Source organism: Limanda limanda, chromosome 10 (assembly GCF_963576545.1).
Source record: "Limanda limanda chromosome 10, fLimLim1.1, whole genome shotgun sequence".
NCBI classification, from domain to species: Eukaryota; Metazoa; Chordata; class Actinopteri; order Pleuronectiformes; family Pleuronectidae; genus Limanda; species Limanda limanda.
This window is the reverse complement of record NC_083645.1, coordinates 26,764,202-26,785,598: the sequence shown is the minus strand read 5'-3', so window position 1 is coordinate 26,785,598 and position 21,397 is coordinate 26,764,202. Positions and strand designations below refer to the sequence as shown.

The following is a 21,397-nucleotide window of genomic DNA, read 5'->3' as shown; positions in this document are numbered from 1 at the left end:
TTCTAATGTTTTCGACTGATTTGTTCTGGTCGGGTTCGTCGGGTTCGTCTTGATTAACTCGATTCATCTTCATCCCTCTGATGAAAACACCCGGTCGTGATGTGAAACTCATCTCATCCCTCCTGTAGGATAACTTCTTTAGACGTAATGAAGTTAGTAAGAGTAAATACTGCAGCTGGATTTGCTCGCTCATTACTGGGTTCTATGGAGTCAGCTGCAGGAGATCCACGTCTCCACAACAGCCTCCTGCCACTGGACTGATGTCGCTAATTAGTGGAGCAGACCGGCTGTGTAATGAGGTGGAAAACTGAATGTGATTACCAGTATCTGTAGGTGAGCAGCAAACAGTCAGTGTTTCACCAGGTTATTGGATTAATGGATCTTGAACATGAAGTTCGAGGCCTTGTTCTTATTAGGGACGGGAATCAGCACGGACCTCCCGATACGATACTATCACGATACTTAGGTGCAGTACGATATGTATTGCGATTCTGTAAGTATTGCGATTCGATATTACGATTTCCTGGGATTTCTTTTGGTTATTTTTTTTTTTTTAAAATACTGGACCATGGAAAAAAGTTGAATTATACCTCTTCAATTACAACACAGTCAAATTCACTTAGAGCTTTACCAGTTTTATTTCAAATATTAACATTAACTTAATGACTGCCGGGCAGCCAATAGAGAAAATAAATAAAAATGTTCCCTATTATTGTATGGCTCCTGTCAACTGCACACAAACTGTCAGATTAAGAAATGTTTGCCACCTAGGCTACTTTTAAACAATAAATAAAAGGTAAATTAAATAGAATGAATAAAAGTTTACTTAAAATATAAACATATAAACTTTGAAATAAACAAAAAGGAAACAAAGCTAGTGCTTGGGTATGTTTAGATTCCTGTGCAAAAACAAGAGCTGGTCAACATGCTCTGGGGTGATGTTGCTCCCCCATATACCCCCCCCCCGTATAAACCAATAAATATGTTTTAAAAAAAAAAAATCTATTATGGAGGCAGCATGGCGATTTAATATCGTCATTCACAAGAAATCGCGATTTGTAACTGAATCGATTTTTCCCCCCATCCCTAGTTCTGATGCATATGTGCTGTTTACTGATGAGCTGCATTTCAAAGCACTGAACTGATTCAAACACGATTCATGTTTTTGCATCTGTAACTTTGTTTGTTGAGTTTTTTTTTCTTCCATCCTCACATTTCTTTGAGTTTCACCTCCTGTCTCATGATCGTATCTTTTCCAGGACTTACCAGGCGGTGAAGCTCCTCTACTGCTTTGGCATTTTCATCACCTTCGCCCTGCAGTTCTACGTTCCAGCGGAGATCCTCATCCCGCCGGTGCTGGCCCGCGTCTCTGAGAGATGGGAGATGGCCGTCGACCTTCTGCTTCGCACCCTCTTGGTCATCTTCACATGTGAGTAGAGCTGGACAATGCTGGATGGTGTATGAGTTGAAATGATGCTACAGCTGTAAAGACAGAGTCGCCCAACATCAGTTTATGGATATGAAACTCCCTCTATCAGAATATGAGATTATGGTCAAAGCCCTAACGAGCAGAATTCTCTGGTCTTCTTCTGCAGACCAGCTTCTCTCATCTATTCATTGTACGATATGTTCTCATGTGCGACGCCTTCATTTCAGACCTGAGCAGGAACAGGAAACACATTCTGCTTTGTGCGTCTTTCTGCTTTGAAGCGTTTGAACTTCAGTCTGTGCAGCGCCCGGTTTCTTTTATTGTATTTTTTATTAAGTGCATTTATACAAAGCAAACGGAGCAGGGACAATCAGCGTGCCAGCTGCCACTTTAATGTCATTCTATTGTAATGAGTTGCATAATGATGAGCAGCTCTAATGCACATGTGGACCACATATGAAATAATCTTACGTGTCTTTGAGGTAAAACAAAGGCACGTAAAGAAATTTACTGGAGAGTATAGAGTAACTGCTGCCATGGTAACGCACATTCCAGTCTTTGAAGAGCTTAAAACTTGAGATCAGAGGAAGTACAGTGAATTCTCATGGTGCTGCTGGTTTGAATCTTTGATTGGCTTCGCAAACGAGCAAGAAAGAAAGTGTAAGAGGCCTCTTGTCCCACAGCAGCGATAGTGTCAGCTGATTTCCTCAGTCAGTTAAAGGGGGGGGGGTGGTGGTGGAAGCCGGACCCTGAGCTTCTACTACGAGCCCTCTGCGACCAATTACGTCCAGGTATAGAACTGTGGAGCAGCAGGAACTAAACCTGGAATTAAAAGACCCCTCTGTGCTTTTCTGTTAGCGCTTCTGTTGAGTATAAGACGGGTGAAGATTAGAAGATTGTGTCTGATAACGGATTTAAAAACACCGGCTGCTTGTTTCTGTCTCTGAAGTACTTAATCCCCACCTTTTCAGGATTATCTATTTCTCTTTTTGTACAAATGTACCGTACAACTATTAGTGAACAAAGTTTTATTTAATTTATTCACAAGGTGTTTGGTTCGCACTTCTTCAGGAATGTGTTTCTGTCGGTTTTCGTCCCCCTGTGACTCCCAGGCAGCAGCAAACAGTTCCTGTAAAGTCGAGACGAGTTTCATAGCAGCAATAATCCTGAAATTGCTATTGATTCCCCCCCCAGTCCAACTGCTGTGACTCTTTGTGGAGGTGCTGAGGCATGTCAGGGCCAGCAGGGGGCAGTCTTCTACTCATTTAAAGATCTGTATTTTCTCAATGAAGCTACCGGAGTTGAGAGAGAAAGTCGGAGTCAGACTTTGTTCAATGGTCTGAATGAACGGCTGCCAACTCCTGTAAATAGCTTTGGGCTCGAGTGGCCTGTCCGGTTCAGGTCGGGCTCGGTTAGTTCTCTCTCCGGCTCGGACAGAGGGGACAATCTAAATTTAAGGTGTAATACGTCTTCTGAACGAGGCCGGGACAGTCCCTGTGCCCTGGCAGGTGCAGGTGGCAGATACCATTTTTTAAAACTAGAGGATGTGCTACATTTATAAGGGCCTCTTGAGATTTGTGTAACCGTGAGGACACTGAAGTGGGTTTGTTTGAGTCTTCATTGTCTCAATGGCCTCGGAGAAGTTTAGTCTCTGTGCTGCAAACCATCCACTCCTCATGAATGCAGTGAGAGATGCACTGCAGTTATATTCTTGGCAAAAGGTCAAGCACGTTTGTTTCGGGGGTCAATGGACCAAGTTCAGTCTTTGTGAACAATTATTCATGTGCAGAATCTCTGAATGCAGCTCAGGAGCGGAGTGTGTTCAGTTCGGTGACCTCGGGATCTCGTCTGGGCTTTCTGCTGATGATGTGTTTCTCCTGGCTTCATCAGACCGTGACCTTTAGCCGACTCTGAAGCACTTTGCAAACTAAGTCTTTTTCTGACGGCTTCATTTATCTGTTGCACTGATTCCTCTCATTCAGACCAAAACAGCAGTGACTTGTAAATAGCTACAGACTGTTTGGTTCTCTCTCGGGCTGCATCGCTGATTGAGATCTAATGGATCTGTCCATTTCAAATGTCACTGCCCACATGCATCTCTATACGTTGAGATGGTTATTGCATGGCGCCGTCTGTGAGGCACTGCTATAAGGACGGTAATAAATAGAACAGAACCTTTTATTGATATTATTTTTGGCTCTATTATGGCTGTTGTGTTGTCAAGTATCACTCTCTAGATTATGTGTCCTGCACACTTGCTGTAATGTTAAGCACTTTGCCTAAAAGCCTCCATTAGCTCATGGAGATGTGCAGGGTTCAAAATACAGCAGATAAATGTGACCAGTTCAAAGTGAGTGGGATCCAGATGCTGCTCTAGAGAGTGCTCAAGGTTTTCCAGCATGTGTTGGACAGGATTGTGTGTGAGGGGGAGGATCGGGGGGGTTTCAGTACATGAGGGAACTGGATCAGAGATAAGATGAAGTCAAGAGGCAGATAAACGTTTATCTCATGCAGCTTATTTAACTGCTATACACTGATGTTTGTGGATGTACAGTTATCCTTTACTCAACTTGTGATAAAGTGTGAGAATCCTATCCCCGCCAGGATTTACGCGGCTTCAGTTCATTGCTATTCTGTCCTCACTGCACTTCACATGCAATAAAACTTCCCGTCACGGCCATCTTATTGAGTAACCGAGCCGCAGCTCTTGTTAGCCCCAGGTCTTCATTTCCTTTATTAGCTGTGATTGGAACCTATGGAGAATTCATGCAGATGACATTTTCTACACGGCACAGGTTTCTGCACATGCATATTGATTCGCTAATAAAAGGGAATACATGCATACATGTGCCACTTCACGTCTGCGGGTAATTTGCAAAGCAGCCTGTGGTCTCACCGGTGCTGAGACGAGTGGGTGTCATTAGCGGTGGAGACGCTGCAGCTTCAAGGAAAGCCCGGCTTCCAATCAGGTCCCAGAGACGCCTGCTGGAATGAAAGAGGCGAGGGGGGGGGGGTTTGGATCATGTTGCTCCTGAATGCACGGGTAGGAGATTGCTTTTGCTTCCAAACACAAGATGAGATTGAGGCACTGCATCATCCTGTGGGTTTGCGTGGAACAAACCCTGAAGAGAAAGCCTCTGAGAGCCGTGGTGTTTGAATAGAGAGCAGATGTTGGAGCACGGCCGTCTGGAGGGAGCAGCTCTTGTCTTTGTTAAACTGCTGCTTTGTGTTAGTAACGTGCGTTTGCTTCAGTGAACGGCAGCCAGACAATACACAAAGAAAGTAAACCCTTGACACGCTAACTTTGTGCAGGCAGGGGCATAACTTTTTCAATATTTCTCTGAGCATGGCAAACAATTCTTATTAAACTTAAGATCACATAGCCGCTAAAACTCGGTGATATCCAGAGAGACCTGTGTCGGTGTTTAGAAGTTGAGCTGTAAAGTTTGTCTGAAGAATATTTAATCCTCGAGGTTTCTACTTTCCCAAAAGAGGTAGAAAAGTGAATACGTAGATTTCAACGTATGGAGGATTTGTGCTGTTTTGCCGTTTTGTATTGCTGGTTAGCTGATGAATCCTCTGAGATGTGAGGATGTCCTTCAGGTGATGGTGGAGAAGGAGCTGCAGAATTAACTGATGTCCCAAATGGAAGAACTGTGAAATGAACATGATGTTCCCCAGTTCTTCCAATTGCTCCAACAACAGAATCCCGGTCTTTCCTCCGTCACGTCTCTCAGCTCGAGCCTTAACAGTCAGATGAGAGTTAAAAGAGAGAGGACGGCCTGGAGCAGAGTCCTCCTCTCCTCTCCTCTCCTCTCCTCTCTGAGCTGTGACTTCTCCTCCCGCTCGGGAAGGTCAGCTCGTTTCAATGAGATTTCTTTTGAAGTGAACTCTCTATTCTAATCCGCAGGAGACAGACTGAGGGCTGGAGGAGCTGCTGCTGCTCCTGTTGGATCCCAGAGCCTCAGAGTGGAAGTTGTTAGGATGCTGCACAGCGGTGTCTTGTTTTCTGCAGTTGTACTTTCCAAACATGAATCATATGATTGCAGTGTCTTTAATTTAAGTCAGGATAGTTTTATCTGTAGATCCCAAGTGCTCGAATAGATTCTTAACACTCAATCCTGTTGGCAACTGCTATTTGCCAACAGGATTGAGATCCTGGTTTGGTTTATTAGACTGTCTTGACCCAAACTTACCTGGCTGACCAGAACAGTGACTAGCAGCACGTTCACATCATGAAGAGTGATTTGATTCAGAGTCTAGACGCTCTCTGCTTTCCCTGGTGTAAGTAAGTATTAATACTAGGGATGGGGGGAAAAATCGATTCAGTTACAGATCGCGATTCTTGTGAATGAAGATTTTAAATCGATATGCTGCCTCCCAAATCGATTTAAAAAAAAAAAAAAAAAAAAACTGTCAGTTTGTGTGCAGTTGACAGGGGCTATACAATAATAGGGCACATTTTTATTTATTTTCTCGATTGGCTGCCCGGCAGTCATTAAGTTAATGTTAATATTTGAAATAAAACTGGTAAAGCTCTAAGTGAATTTGACTGTGTTGTATTTGAAGGTAGGATTCAACATTTTTCCATGGTCCAGTATTTAAAAAAATAAAATAACCAAAATAAATCCCAGGAAATCGTAATATCGAATCGCAATACCCACAGAAATCGCAATACATATCGTATCGCCACCTAAGTATCGTGATAGTATCGTATTGGGAGGACCCTGCCGATTCCCGTCCCTAATTAATACTCAAGTAACATCCACCTTGCTGAGCAGTAACCAGTGAGACAACCACAGTGGTTTGTCTCTGCCAGCACAGCAGCTATAATGGCCGCACTGGTCATTTCATTTCCTCTCTGAAAGTGCTTCCTCTGTCTGAGTCACTTTGCCACAGGCGGGAGCTGAGCAGCCAGCGTGTTGTTGAGCTGTTGATGGGAACGAGAGAGGACGTGAGGTGGTCGCGTGAGCTGCTGCTTCTTGTTTTTCTTTTACACTTCATCCTGGAGCACTGTGGCACGAAGGTAGCACGCCACTGGGAAGGCGTGCAGCAGCGTGGTCGGACTGTGGTGCTGACATGTTGTTTTACCCTTTGAGAAAATCGATGCGTGCACACGTTCCCCTTGACGTCCTCTGGCCTTTGCTTTCTGTTCCTCTCTCAGCGAGAGGAAGTGACTGAAGACCACAGTGATCCACATGATTCGGCTTTTAAGAGGCTGTCAAGTTGTCCGGGTTTATATCGATGACACACACTCTGAACTCGTTGTCTTTATAGCAGGACCCATTGTAGGTTAAGTCACTCATCGTCTGAGCGTGCAGGTTTCTAACCGGTCTCATCTTTGAATGACAACCTCTGTCCGTGCACATGTGGACCAGCAGCTCTTAGTGTGTCGGCCGAGCTAAAAGCAGCCGGAAGCCGACAGGTCAGCCGGAGGATTTCTGTCTTTAGCATGGACCTCCTGCTGGGCGCTGAAGGTCAACCTCGCCCTCCAACTCCATCCTCCCTGCACTTTCACTCCTCCTCTGCTTTCTGTCTCTCCTCGGCCTTCTGCTGTCACTCTGGGTCGTTACGTTTTTCTGCAAATGACATAGTCGGCTGGAAAGGTCTGTTCTGGACATGTTGTTCCCGTCCAGTGCATCACAAAGACAGAGCTGCAGCTCATCGTGCTGTGTGTAGTTCTGTGTTGTGCGTCTCTTCTCTATTCCCTTTGTTGTCTCCTGCGTGTGTGCGTCCTTACTTTCATTCACTGTGTTCGTCAGCAGAGCTCCTTGCTCTTGTTTATCTCGTGTTGGAGCCACGTTCATTTTCAGCATCGTTTTCAAGCGGTGACGTCGTCCATTGATAACAAATCAATGCTGGTTCAATGGAAGTTGCTGAGTCACGTGAGAATCTTATCACTTTCTCAGATTTAGTCCTTTCTTCTAATCTCAGTTTCCTCCCGTTCGTCGTCATAACCTGAACTTTTCCTTCTCACCCAGGAAACATGATTGCTCACTCTGTCGCCCGCTTTCCATTTTGCTCAAGACCTATGTTATTTATTTTGAAATCATAGTTTCAGAAGGGATTGGTATGGATTTATTCATGAAACGGGTCCTAAACAAGCAGAAAACCTCCTTATTTGTTATACCTCCTTTCTTCCAGCCGCACAATTAAGAGCAATCATTTCCCACAATTGTCTGCTTTTATTAAGAAGGTAAACATTCATCTGCATCCCCCCCCCCCGAAGGCTTCACACTCATATGTTCACACAACATACTTCACTCTCTCTGCTGCTGCTGCTTATTATCCTGCTCACGCATTAAAATCCAGGCAGCTGCTGTTCAGTTTTCTAAGATCAACACTGAGAGATGTGTTTTCATCCGCCTCGGTGCTTCAGTCCTCGGTTCAAATGCTTTAATGTAGTGCGTCCTTGTTGTTACTTGACCTTGAAGGTGAGCGTTTGTTCCATTCGCTGCATTTGTGACTCACAATGAGAGCAACAGTAAAATAACATTTGGGTTTCCACAGAGCGACGTTTTGTAATGGCTTCTGTTACACTTTGGATCAATTAGTGCTCCGGGGCACGAGAGCAACAACTTGCTCTGCAGATATAACGTGCACTTGAAGTTAAAATCTGTGCATCTCTTCAGAGAAGAACCACCGGTGTTATTTCTATGATTTGATCCGTTCGCCTGAGCAGGAAACAACACCTCCGGCTACTTTACTGGATCCATCATCCTCTCTGTCCTTATTTCCTTTCTTTTGAAGTTTCCTATTTGACATCGACACTCACAGATTGTTTGCTCTGGTCGGGCGAGAGTACTGCCCGACACATGAAAACACATTAACCCAGAAAGTCCATCAAAACACACAGAGACAAAGAGTTCATATTAGAAATGTATGACTCCAGAAACTGAAGTTGTATGTAGTTTGGGCAAGAGGCTAACAGCCTGAGCTCTTCAGCAGTAGTAATTGATATCGAACAGCTCAATCTAGATTTGTTGTTTCTACCCTGAAACATTTGAAATCGATCTTCTGATCTAATTGACATGTTAAGACTCATTTCTGAGGAATAACAGCATCGCTCAGCTCAGCATGAAAAACCTCCTCCTGGTTTCCTGCACACGCCGTTTGTGATTCTGCAGAAAATTGTGGCGCTGGGAGAGAAATGATGATAAACAAGGATGTTTGCGGTCCTGTTGAGAAAGTGGTTTTAATGAATAAATCCATTTCAATCTCTTCTGAAACTTTGATTTTGGACTAGATAACTTGCATCTTGAGCAAAATGGAAAGCTGGCCACAGAGCAAGCAATCATGTTGGAAAAGTTCAGGTTGTGAGGATCAAATTAGTGAAACACGGACTTTCACAGAATCATCAATATCAGCATTTGTTTGCAGATATGGAAACTTTAATTTTACAGAATATAATGAATGAATCAGAAAATGAAAATACACAATGCAGAAAAGATTCACTTGTGTTTATATCTTACATAAAAATTAAATTATGTTAATTGTCATTACATGATTTATAAATAATTGTTTTCAGAATTTAAGCTCCATTTATATTCGGTCGTAGTTATTTTCTTTTTACTTTTGGTCAAATGAAAATGAAATCCTAATCATCTCGGTCCAAATTGATTCCAGCCGCCTGTCACCTGCTGCTGATTAAATGAATCCTCACCCACGCTGGTGAGGAGCAGCTTCTGCTCCCTCGCCGTTTTGTAATTTTAAACAACCATGAGCCACGATTAATTGAATTGGAAACTTTGATGAGTGTACATCCTGTTTCCGCTCAGCGAGAGGTTTGATTGCTCCCCCAATGTTTCCCAGGGGCTGAAATAATCAATTTGGCTTCCTAGGAAACTCAAGTCATTCACAAAGGCTCTAGAAGGGTCTGAGTTTGTAATTGCATAGCAAAGAAATGTGTGTACTTTTTACCCCCAGACCCACTTCCTCCAGCGTACATATACTGTTTCTCAGTGCAGTGAAAATACTTGTAATTTTGTGTTGGAGCTGTGGTGACTCACACTGGCCGCAGGAAATTGCAAAGAAAGTTAGTTTAATAAGTTATTCTCCTTCCTGTTTCATACTCTTGAGCATCGGGTTTGTCGATTTCAGCTTTGTCATTATTTATTTAATATATGAAACTAGCCAATTATGTTATAAATAAAGTAGATATCTCAAAAATCACAATCACCTCCTCTGGTCCATTAATCCTGTGAGCTACCAAAGCGTGACATCTTTGTAGTAATGTTATGATAACACACTGTTTGTAAAGTGTTAGTAAATCAAATCCTTTAATCCTGAAATCTACACATTTTATTACGATGCACAATGTAGATTATGACTTTTAATGAAACAGATAATTTTATCAAATTATTTCCCCCATATACAACATTTTAAATTACATTTCTACCCGGATTAAGTTTAACTTAATTCAACATTTCTACTTTATTCCCATTAAAATACTATTTGATGATATTAATACAGTTGTTAACAATTATAAGTGGAGCCATGAACAGATAATGAATGACAGTTACATAAATTTGTGTTTATAAGAGAAGTTGGAACATCCATAAACACCTATAACGACCTAATACCTGCTAACAACCACATCACAATATGTAGTAAACAATTCATTCAATGTTTTTATGCTTTTTGTAAATGTTACTACTGGAAAATGCTCCTTTTAGATAAATGAAACCATGAATAAAAGTCTTCAATGAAGCCATCGTTCCAGATGGGACTTTAAGCTCTGGAGGTATTTTAGTACATGGTCTGTAGCAGAGCTGGACCTTGAGCAGGACAAAAGATAAGGCTCGGTTCCCAGGGGGCGCCGAGGAGCTGGGCATCGTGCCGTGTCATTGACCTTTATAGATGCAGCCTCATCCTTCTTGTCGTTTCTGTGACAAACAAAGTGTCAAGTGCATCTGAAACACGGCTATTTAAAGGTGGTGGGTGATGAATCTGGAGCAGAGACGGCAGGAGAGCAAGCTCTTCCTCCTTTCTCCTGCGCTCATCGGGGCGAGGAGAAGCGCTGAGTGCTGACTCCAAGTGATGGTGGAGTGGTCGGGGGGGGAGGGAGAGGGAGGAGAGAGAGAGCCGGAGGTTATAGTGATGGAGATCTGGGGCGATGGGAACAAATGGAAGGAGAGGAGTGATTCACACAAAGTGGCAGAGGAGGCGAGTCTGATGCCAAGTTAATAATCGTTAGGAATCATCGCTGTTTAGTTTAATTAAATACTTTACTGGCGATGATTAGAACGTGTCAGAGGAAATGCTCATCAGCATATTTAAGAGGTTTATTACTTCTCCATCTTTCCAGTATCATAGCTTATAGATCTGTCGTTGATGAGGTCGGACGGAAAAATCAAATTTCTCGTGGATACAAAAACACCTTTCCACCGTTTTGCTGCTCAGAACTAGGGTTGCAAAGGGGCGAAAACTTTCCGGTAAATTTCCGGAAATTTTCCATGGGAAGTTAAGCTCGGGAATTTTGGGAATTTTTAAAAAAAAATATAAGCAAATTAAACGCTGAGCAATAAAAACATCATTCAAAACTCTGGTCAGGTAAGTGTCAATGATATTACTGGGGAAAATATATGAGCATGCTGATTGAGGATTCTTCATCTGTTCATCTAGCCTATTTCCATTCATTTATCCATCAATTATAAAATATTTTTACAGACGATTCCAATTGTTTGGCTAACTATTTCCATCTCTGGCATTGCATTAGCGTTTTTTTACAAACTTTTTTCTCATCTTATTCTACAGAACAATGCCACGTGCACTCTCTCATGTGTGGAGACATTTCACCTCATCCAATGTAGAAGGAAAGGCTGTGTACATTTGCAAATACTGTGCAAAGACCTATGTTAAGAATGACACAACGATGCAGAAGCATATAGTCAAGTGCCCAAAGTTTCCTCAGGGCTCAAATCAGCCTATGACAAAACAAAATGTTTATATTTATGTCTGTATATGACAAGGTAAATACAGTTAGCATAAATTACCCACAACATTTCCGGTTTATTCCCGTTAATTCCCGTTAATTCCCGTATATTCCCGTATATTCCCGTTAATTCCCACGGAAAGTTTCCAAGTTTGAATATTCCCGGAATTTTGCAACCCTACTCAGAACAGAGGTGCTAAGTATTCTAGGATAATAACTGTGTAAGAGACATGTGAAATAATAGATTATTTTACTGGCTGCTGTTTTGACATCTGTGGTATTTGAGTGTTATTTTCCTGGAGTGTCGATGAAGTCGTGGTTTCAAGTTGAGCAGATCCACTCGTGGCTAATTAGCATTAGCATACGCAGATCTTGACTGGTCACTTGTTGTCGGCCTCGGTGGAACCGGCCGGGCGGTGATCTGCCCTCCATGTGTAATGAGCTCCAGCCACTGAGCAGCAGGTGGAGGTCTGGAGGCAGCCGGCTCCTCGGTGGTGTCTGCTGGTGGAGGAGGTGAAGACACCACAGTGGAAATGAAAACCAACTCCACCAGTGTCTCATCCCACTGAAGAGCTTCTCTGTCGCTGTGGAGCTGCTCCTCCCAGGGGAAAGTTGTTCAGTTCAGAAACCTCCTGCTGAGAGTCTAAAGGCAACCAGACCCCCCCCCCGCTCCCTCCTTCTCTCTGCCTTTCTTCCTCCAGCTGCTTATCACCTCCAACAAGCAGCTCATGTTTTCAACCGTGTCTGTTTGCTGGAATATCCAAAATTCTAACGCTGAACTTGGTGAAGTTCGTCGGCCTTGAAACACACATTTCACTCTGCTGTGGATTCAGGAAATATTTTCAATTTAACATTGAATTAATGCAAATCAGCAGATGTCTAGACACCTTTTTTATCTGGAAATCTAAGAAGTGAAAACCTTCCTTTAGACGTCTAAGTTGGACATTATCCATTGTTTCAACCGCACATCACGGAGCATGGAGGTTAAACCTGATTCACAGTTTACAAAAGAAAGGCCTTAAAGTCATGAAACTGGTTAAAGTGACGTTTATTTGTAATCTAGACAATTAAAATCTCTCAAGACTTCAGATCCAAGACCTGAGCAGGTTTAACAAGGGTCCAGTTGCTGTGGCTCCTGGTCACATGGTCTCTTCTCACACTCTGACCTCTAATCTCTACACAGACGTCCAAAGGTCGATGAACATATGCAAAAACTACCAACGCTGAACTTGGTGAAGTGCGTCGGCCTTGAAAAACACATTTCACTCTGCTGTGGATTCAGGAGTTCTTTTCACTTTAACATTGAATTAATGCAAATCATCAGATGTCTAGACACCTTTTTATCCGCAAATCTAGGAAGTGAAACCTTTCTTTAGACGTCTAAGTTCAAGATTCAAGATTTTTATTGTCAAATGAACAGAGATAACATGAAGTAGTCACTGTCAATGAAATGCTTGGGTCACACACTCTCTTTAAGCAATGCTCAGTAATTTCAACCCAAAAAAATAAAATAGAAATAGAAATAGTATAAAATAGAATAAAAAAGAATAAAATAAAATAACAATGAAATAGAATATCAAAACTTTAAAATAGAAAATAAAATATATACATCTAAATATATATCTTTACAGATGAATGTTCAATTTGTGCAGCAGTGCAAATATTCAAATATGCTTATTACGGTGCTGGTGCAAATATGCAAATATTCCAGGGTGCTGGTTTGGTGGAGTTATTGCAGTTCAGAGGAGTTTAAAAGTCTTATGGCCTTGGGGATGAAGTTGGACATTATCCATTGTTTCAACCCCATTTCACTCACTTTATTTCAGCGTGTAGATAAAACCTGCTTTACAGTTTACAAAAGAAAGGCATTAAAGTCATGAAACTGGTTAAAGTGACGTTTATTTGTAATCTAGACAATTTAAATCTCTCAAGACTTCAGATCACAGACCTGAGCCAGTTTAACAAGGGTCCTGTTGCTGTGGCTCCTGGTCACATGGTCTCTTCTCACACTCTGACCTCTAATCTCTACACAGACGTCCAAAGGTCGATGAACAAACCCAACGTCTCGGAGCCTGTAAACCTCCTGATCAATGTTAACTGGGTTTTATGTTCAACACAGATCTTTATCAATCCCTCAAGTCACCAAACAACGAACCCGCTTCATCGATCGTTGCCTCAGGTTTTTCTAACACAATCGATCCGAGCAGCGAGTGGATCAGTCGGTTAGAAAACACGTTTGAGTTCTTAGTCAATTATCTTAATCATTCTTTCATTTGGACGCCGTGCTGCTCCTGAATCAATCACCGAGGACAAATTAGGATTGTTGTGATACTTGATATTGTGTAGCTGGTTTACGCTTTGTTCTCTGAAGATGGACGTTTGTTTCCCAACATTACACATTGTCCATCCATCCCTCCATCCATCCATCTATCTATCCATCATCCATCTATCCATCCATTTCCCTTGTCTTATCTGAGATCAGGTCACGGAGGCAGCTGGTGTTGGTTCTGTGTGTTTGCTTTTTCTTAATCTCAGAATATGTATTTCTTTATTTAAAATTGTATTTAATGAACTGTTTTTATTTTTGATCTTATATAAGCATATGTGGGTCGTACCACTTTTACTATTCAGCCATTTTCCTTGGTTATTTCTTGCTGATGTGCAGTTTGGAAGTTATTTAAATAAACCAATTGATGATGATATTATGTGATATAAGTTAGTCTGTCTTTTCACGGAGCTCCTCAACTCACTGACACGTTAAATTCTGCAGATGCGATGTCCGATCTTTACAGTGAACGAGTCTTTCAATATGGTGGATGAATATCAAATACTCTTAATTTAACCACACATCATAAAACCACTGTCACCATCATCATCCATCCATCCATCCATCCATCCATCCATCCATCCATCCATCCATCCATCCATCCATCCATCCATCCATCCATCCATCCATCCATCCATCCATCCATCCATTTCCCTCGTCTTATCTGAGATCAGGTCACAGAGGCAGCTGGTGTTGGTTCTGTGTGTTTGCTTTTTCTTAATCTCAGAATATTTATTTCATTATTTAAAATTGTATTTAATCAACTTTTCTCATATAAGTGTGCAGTTTGTACCACTTTTAAAATTCATCCGTTGTCCTTGCTATTTCTTGCTGATCTGTAGTTTGGAAGTTATTAAAATAAACCAATTGTGGATGAAATAAATTATTCTCTTTTCACGGAGCTCCTCAACTCGCAGACACATTAGATTCTGCAGATGTGATGTCCGATCTTTACAGTGAACCAGTCGTTCACTTCGATGGATGGATATGAAATACTCTTAACTTTATATAAAACCACTGTCACCACCATCATCATCATCATCCCATCTCTCCTCTCCCACACCTCTGTGGTTCTGAAGGAGTTTCTGACTGTGGCATACCAATCAGCCTGAGCAGAGACGCACTTTCTCTTCATTGTCTTTGTTATTTTATTATTTTATTTCCTTTGTCCCGGTGGGATCAGAGACAGCTCGGCCGTATTAGTTCTCTCCACGCGTTCCCTCCTCGGCTCTTTGAAGCCGCCTGATGATCCACGTTCTGCTTCTCTCTCTCTCTCTCTCGGGGGGGACGGCAGCCCGGCTCTTAGCTAAAGCCTCTCGCGATTCGTTCGGTATGAAAGCTACGTGTTTCCCCCCCCTCCCCCTCCCCCCCCCCCCACGGCCTCGCCTGCCTTGTTTCATGGCTCGGAAAAAGCTTCAGATGCAGTTTGAAGAGCATCGATCCACAAGCCTTTTCCAACAAGTGACAGGTTTACTCCTCGGGAGCGCGGTGGAGAGGGTCTCTCTCTCTCTCTCTGTCTCTGTCTCTGTCTCTGTCTCTGTCTCTGTCTCTGTCCCTCTCTGTCTCTCTCTCTCTCTCTCTCTCTCTCTCTCTCTCTCTCTCTCTCTCTCTCTCTCTCTCTCTCTCTCTCTCTCTCTCTCTCTCTGTCTCTCTCTCTCTCTCTCTCTCTCTCTCTCTCTCTGTCTCTCTCTCTGTCTCTGTCTCTGTCTCTGTCTCTGTCTCTGTCTCTCTCCCTCTCTGTCTCGCTCTCTGTCTCTCTCGGTCTGTGTCTCTGTCTCTCTCTCTCTCGCTCTGTCCCTCTCTGTCTCTGTCCCTCTCTGTCTCGCTCTGTCTCTCTCGGTCTGTGTCTCTGTCTCTCTCTCTCTCGCTCTGTCCCTCTCTGTCTCTCTCCCTCTCTGTCTCGCTCTCTGTCTCTCTCTGTCTGTCTCTGTATCAGTATCTCTCTCTCCCTCTCTGTCCCTCTCTGTCTCTGTCTCTCTCGGTCTGTGTCTCTGTCTCTCTCTCTCTCTCCCTCTCTCCCTCTGTCCCTCTCTCTCTCTCTGTCTCTCTCTCTCTCTCTCTCTCTCTCTCTCTCTCTCTCTCTCTCTGTCTGTCTCTGTCTCTGTCTCTGTCTCTGTCTCTGTCTCTGTCTCTCTCCCTCTCTGTCTCGCTCTCTGTCTCTCTCGGTCTCTGTCTCTGTCTCTCTCTCTCTCGCTCTGTCCCTCTCTGTCTCTCTCCCTCTCTGTCTCGCTCTGTCTCTCTCGGTCTGTGTCTCTGTCTCTCTCTCTCTCGCTCTGTCCCTCTCTGTCTCTCTCCCTCTCTGTCTCGCTCTCTGTCTCTCTCTGTCTGTCTCTGTCTCTGTATCTCTCTCTCTCTCTCTCTGTCCCTCTCTGTCTCTGTCTCTCTCGGTCTGTGTCTCTGTCTCTCTCTCTCTCTCTCGCTCTGTCCCTCTCTCTCTCTCTCTGTCTCTCTCTCTCTCTCTGTCTGTCTCTGTCTCTCTGTCCCTCTCTGTCTCTGTCTCTCGCTCTGTCTCTCTCGGTCTGTGTCTCTGTCTCTGTCTCTCTCTCTCTCTCTCTCTCTCTCTCTCTCTCTCTCTCTGTCTCTCTGTCTCTCTCTCTCTCTCTCTGTCTCTGTCTCTGTCTCTCTACTCTGTCTCTCTCTCTCTCTCTCTCTCTGTCTCTGTCTCTGTCTCTGTCTCTGTCTCTGTCTCTCTCTCTCTCTCTCTCTCTCTCTGTCTCTCTCTGTCTCTCTCTCTCTCTCTCTCTCTCTCTCTCTGTCTCTCTCTCTCTCTGTCACCTCACTCGTCACATGAAAGCTCGACCTTGCCGTTGCCCTGTAGGTTAATTTCTCAGACTTTGTGAACATGCGGTGGAGAGCCATTGATTATGGTTCAGAGAGTCTTTCATCAGCCGCTGCTGGTAAAGAGCGTCCGACACACGGAGAGAACGAGAGCACCCCCGCTCGTCCTCTGTGCTCGCGGTGGGAGAAGATGGTAACAGACGGATTTAGAGATGAAGAGTGTGTGTACGTTTCAAATCAAGCCGAATGTGTCGGAGTTTGTCGCTTGTTTTTGTCAAGTCACGCCTGCCTGGCACGGTTTACATCCGTCTCCACGGCAACAAGTGAAGGTGACTCGGGTCCCTAGCGAGTGAAGCAGCGTGGTCATCGCTCCGAACACGTGAAAACACAATCCCCTAAATCACAGCTTTCACTATCTCACCTTCCACCCTCTTCTTTCCATTGTGTTGTCATCTTTCTGGCCTTATCCATCCCTCTTCTCTCTTTACCTTTATTCCCAAACTACACCTCTTTTCTCATCCGACCTGTTTTCCGTCCTCTCTCATCTAACTCTTTCTAGCTCAGCTCTGAGTTTCCTTCCACTCCTGCTCTGTAGAGGAGATAAAAGAGAGAGAGAATCTCATCTGGCTCTTCTATTACTCACCATCCTCCTTCTCATGTAGCCGGGAACACAGAGAACCGGAGGGGGGGGGATATGATCTGATTGAAATCCTATGATCAGTAACATGAAAAGGAAGCAGCGATAAAGAGGCCAGAGGTCACGGTGATGAGGAGCCGGTGATCAGAGTCTGTTTGATGTCTCCCTGCCAGGAGCTGGAAGCGTTTTCAGGTTTGTCCATCCGTCCCCACGTGCGTAGGGACGTCGGTTGTGTGACGTCCACAAACCTCTTGGACGTGTCATCTCAAGTCGGCCTGTAGGGAGCTTCTTCAAACTGTGACCAGTTGTCGTTTGGACCTGATGAGTTTCACAACCTGGAGCCTCACAATCTCTTCCACATGTGACCTGCAGCATAACAATTTTGATGAATTAGTAAAACCACTGGATTCCTTCTGATGTCTGTGTCGTCTTCCAGGATGAGACCGTTATCTGTTCACAGCTTCAGATATTCTCTTTGAGTCGAAGGAGTTCCAGAGTCACTGAGGTGGTTTTTTTTTGTAGCCTCAAAAGTCCAGTCTCAAAGTTTGTGTGAGTTCAACTGGTTCCTCAACAGAGTTATACAGTGGGGGGGGGGGCAGTTATACAGTGGGGACACAGCAGGGATCAGTATGTAAATGCAGCTGTGATCAATAGGTCCAGACATTGTGATGGAATTACATTGAGGTCCAGAGGAACTTGAGGCAGTAAGGGGTTTTACAGACTTGAATAACTTATGACAAGTTCAGACTACACAACTTTGAAAGTCGTCGGATCAATGTGAGGTTCACACTACACAACTGACGACAGGAAGTCACACACAAACCAGGAAATGACGACTAAGTCCACATCTGTGTTGTCAAAGTTTGAACGGCTCCAATCTGGGGCTTTTGTCAGGGAATTTAAAATCAGATTCTCAAAGTGTTTATTAGACATTAATAGCTGTGAGAGACATATCTACTAAAGTTCAGATGAAAGGTCGACAGGTCAGTGAAATGAAAAGGGGGAGGGACCTCAACACAGATATCGTATCACACAATGCAAGAAAAGCAGGAGGGGCTCAGAAACTTCACGACCATAAACTGTGTGTTTTGCTCTTCATCATTTCTTGTTCATCAGTTTTACTTCTACCTGTTTCCTGAGGTGTGGCCTCTCATGTCCTTCCTCTTTTTCTCCTTCCCCCCCCAGGCGCCCTCGCCGTCCTGATACCGGAGCTGGACCTGGTCATCTCGCTGGTGGGCTCGGTCAGCAGCAGCTTCCTGGCGCTGATCTTCCCTCCGCTCCTGCAGCTCGTGACTTATTACCCCGAGGGTCTGTCGCCCCTGGTGACCGGCAAGAACACGCTCATCAGCCTGGTGGGTCTGATCGGATTCCTCACAGGCACGTACGCCGCCCTGGAGCAGATCGTCACCCGGAACTCCCTCAAGCACGAAGAGACCTTGTCCTCCTACATGGTGCACTGAGGAGGAGGAGCAAGGAGGAAAAGGAGGAGGAGGAGGAGGAGGAGCAGTGACTCTCAGGAGGTGGGGCTGAACCACCAGGACATTCTAGGGCACATTTTAAGGTTTTGTTTTTCTTCTTTGACCTGCTGCTGTCGGACACAGCAGCGTTTCAGGATCAGTCTCTGAAGTGTTGAGGCCGTGTGACGCGTTGTGTGACACTGTGTTACATTGTGTGACGCTGTGTTACGTTGTGCGACGCCATGTGACGCTCGATGTCGTGTTTCATTCGGTCACCTCCGTACTTCCGTGACCTGTACCTACTCACATCTCGTCAATCACAGCCTCTTTGTGCAGTTTCATGATAACAAAATGATGGTTAAGGCTAAATAATTCCTTCGTGTACAGAATCAAGGGTTTTCGAGGTTCAGCCTGAACATATATATATATATATATTATATATATATATGTTTTTAAATATTTCAGTCAGAAAATCCAACTACCTCACAAACTGGTATCGATTTGGTCTTTTAAAACGTTTCCAAACCCCTTCGGCCCAAACAGCGTCTCGCTTAGATCTTCTCTAGTTGAACTAATCATGCAGAAAAAAGTTTGTATTAACAATCTTCATGTTGTGTTGCACTTTAATTCATGCCTTACTCTGTGAACCAGAACGACTCTGAGGGTAGTTTAGACACAAATTTGCACAAACTGTAAATCATTTAACTGAAAAATCAGAACAAAACTACGACGAAGTATAAATGGAATAAACACGGGGGCTAAGAGAATAAAGTCCTAATATTACAAGAGGGAAAGTGTGATAGTACAAGAATTAAGTAAATCTGAATATTTGAAGTAATATGAGAAGTGGAGGAGGAAATGTTTGTTCGTGGGCGACTGAGGTCGGTGGTTCGGTCTCAAATTCAAAAGCTTTCAAGAGTTTTACAAAGAGTGAAACTCCAGCGAGCACAGATTCTCCTCGACTCTTATTTCTCAAAATCTTACTTTCAACATCACATCACACTTTATTCTTTGTTACGACTTTAATCTTTATTCTTTATTCTTGTCCCCTAATATTCTGTCAAACAAACAGTGTTGTGTATCAAAATGGTTCTGAATTTGAATCCAGTTCTACATGAATTAGAACATTCAGTCTTTTGCCTTTTGCTTTTCACTTTATCAGATCCCGACAGTGAGATTCTCACCTGCTCGGTCACACTGACCAAAAGAAAACAGAGGATTCCTCATCGTGTAATTCAGACATGTGTGTCTCATAAGTATGATCATGATCATAAAACGAGCTTCGTCTTATAATAACACAAATATACAAACTTTAGTGTGATCGTTTTATCTATGGATATGTAACGGACTGTAAACACGTCTACTTCCTCTTACTGTACAAAAATGAAGCCAAAATATCTTGGATACGAAACCAGTCCCATATTGAGCAGTTTGGTCCTGGTCCCATCCACTAACATGGAGGAGGCGGAGTTTATGACCGGTACCGCAGCCAGCCACCAGAGGGAGATCCAGAAATTTTGGCTTCACTTTTTCAGGATGAGTCATGTCGTCCATCTTTCTTTTCGGTGTCTGGTCCAGATGTGTCAGGATGTTGTGGTCGGGTCGTTTAAAAACAAAAAAAAGGGAAGTTTCTTAAATGTTGTTTGTCAAATTTGTTTTTCTTTGTTTATCCTTGTGATGAACTTTAATAATCAGCCTCAACATCTGCATTGAAAATGCTGCTTTAAAAAAGGACAAACTACTGATTCACGTAAAATCTTAAGGAAAATAAACATTTGACGAAAAATCTAAAAGAATATTTATATTTTATTTTTCATTTACGTTTTAAAAGCCAGGATGTCACAAGAAACCAGATTTTCTGAACCAAACTTTAATATATTTCAGCTTGAACAAGTTCATTTATGTGGGACCTCTTCTGTGTAACAATTTCTTTTTTTTTTCTGTCTTTAAAACTTTATTTTTATGATCCGATTCTTTTTTTAAATGTGTTTTTGTTTAAATGTATTTACAAAGATTAATTCTGTATTTTTAAATAGTTTTTTATTCACCCAGCATGCATCTGTTAGAGCTTACAACTAAGTTTTATTTCAGTTTCATCACAGAGACTCTGCATGTCATGTAACATGTATGTAGAAAAAAACTTCTCGCCGAGCTGCAGGAATCAGGTTCGTTCTCGAGCTTCAGTCGAGCGACGAAGGAGAAACGTGGAACTCGTCACTTTGTCCTTTGTCTCGAGTCTCATGTGTACAGATGTTGATGGTTTGTGTCACAGCTGAATTAGATTTTTGTGAATATACACGTGTACAAATGTAATCTTTGATGACGACGGATCTCTTCAACCAGCTCAGTATTTTTAAATCAACCAGTTCAGTCCATCACAGCTTGTCGCTCAGAGTAAATAACAGTTAAAATACCAACGTGTGTTTTCTGTCTTTTATTCAATCATCAATCAATCATTCAGTCCTCGGCCTAAACAAGTTTCTTTCAGGTGTGTTTTGACTTTTCACATTTTCACATTTTACCTCAGTTGCATTACAAACTGCAGCGTTGGTTCTGAACCCTTCCTGATTGTTCAGTCTGTGGTGAAGCTGGTTGCAGGTTTTCTCTCTTAAATTGTGAAAGTGACCTGCAGCAAATAAAGACTAGAACCTGAAGTAAAGAGCTGCTTCACAAACAGCTGCTCACCTGTGGTGTAAAGATCCGTGAAGCAGACGTATCACATGTCCAAAACACATTAAATTCAACGCTCCTCTTCTCTGAACCTTTAAAAATACGCAATCCAAGTGTGAAGCTGACGAGATGAACGCATCTGGAGATATGAAACCCACAGACGAGA

At 43.2% G+C, this 21,397-nt stretch overlaps 1 protein-coding gene across 1 annotated transcript in view; it reads left to right on the top strand.

Moving 5' to 3' along the window:
* The window catches only part of slc36a1 (solute carrier family 36 member 1), a 34,326-nt gene extending 13,348 nt beyond the window's left edge, over positions 1 to 20,978 (top strand). Inside the window, exons 11-12 of the mRNA XM_061079586.1 lie at positions 1,260 to 1,429; positions 18,290 to 20,978. Coding sequence (XP_060935569.1) covers positions 1,260 to 1,429; positions 18,290 to 18,564 — 445 coding nt within the window. The 3' untranslated portion in view covers positions 18,565 to 20,978. The remainder of the gene's footprint in view (positions 1 to 1,259; positions 1,430 to 18,289) is intronic.
* The last annotated feature ends 419 nt before the right edge of the window (positions 20,979 to 21,397 follow it).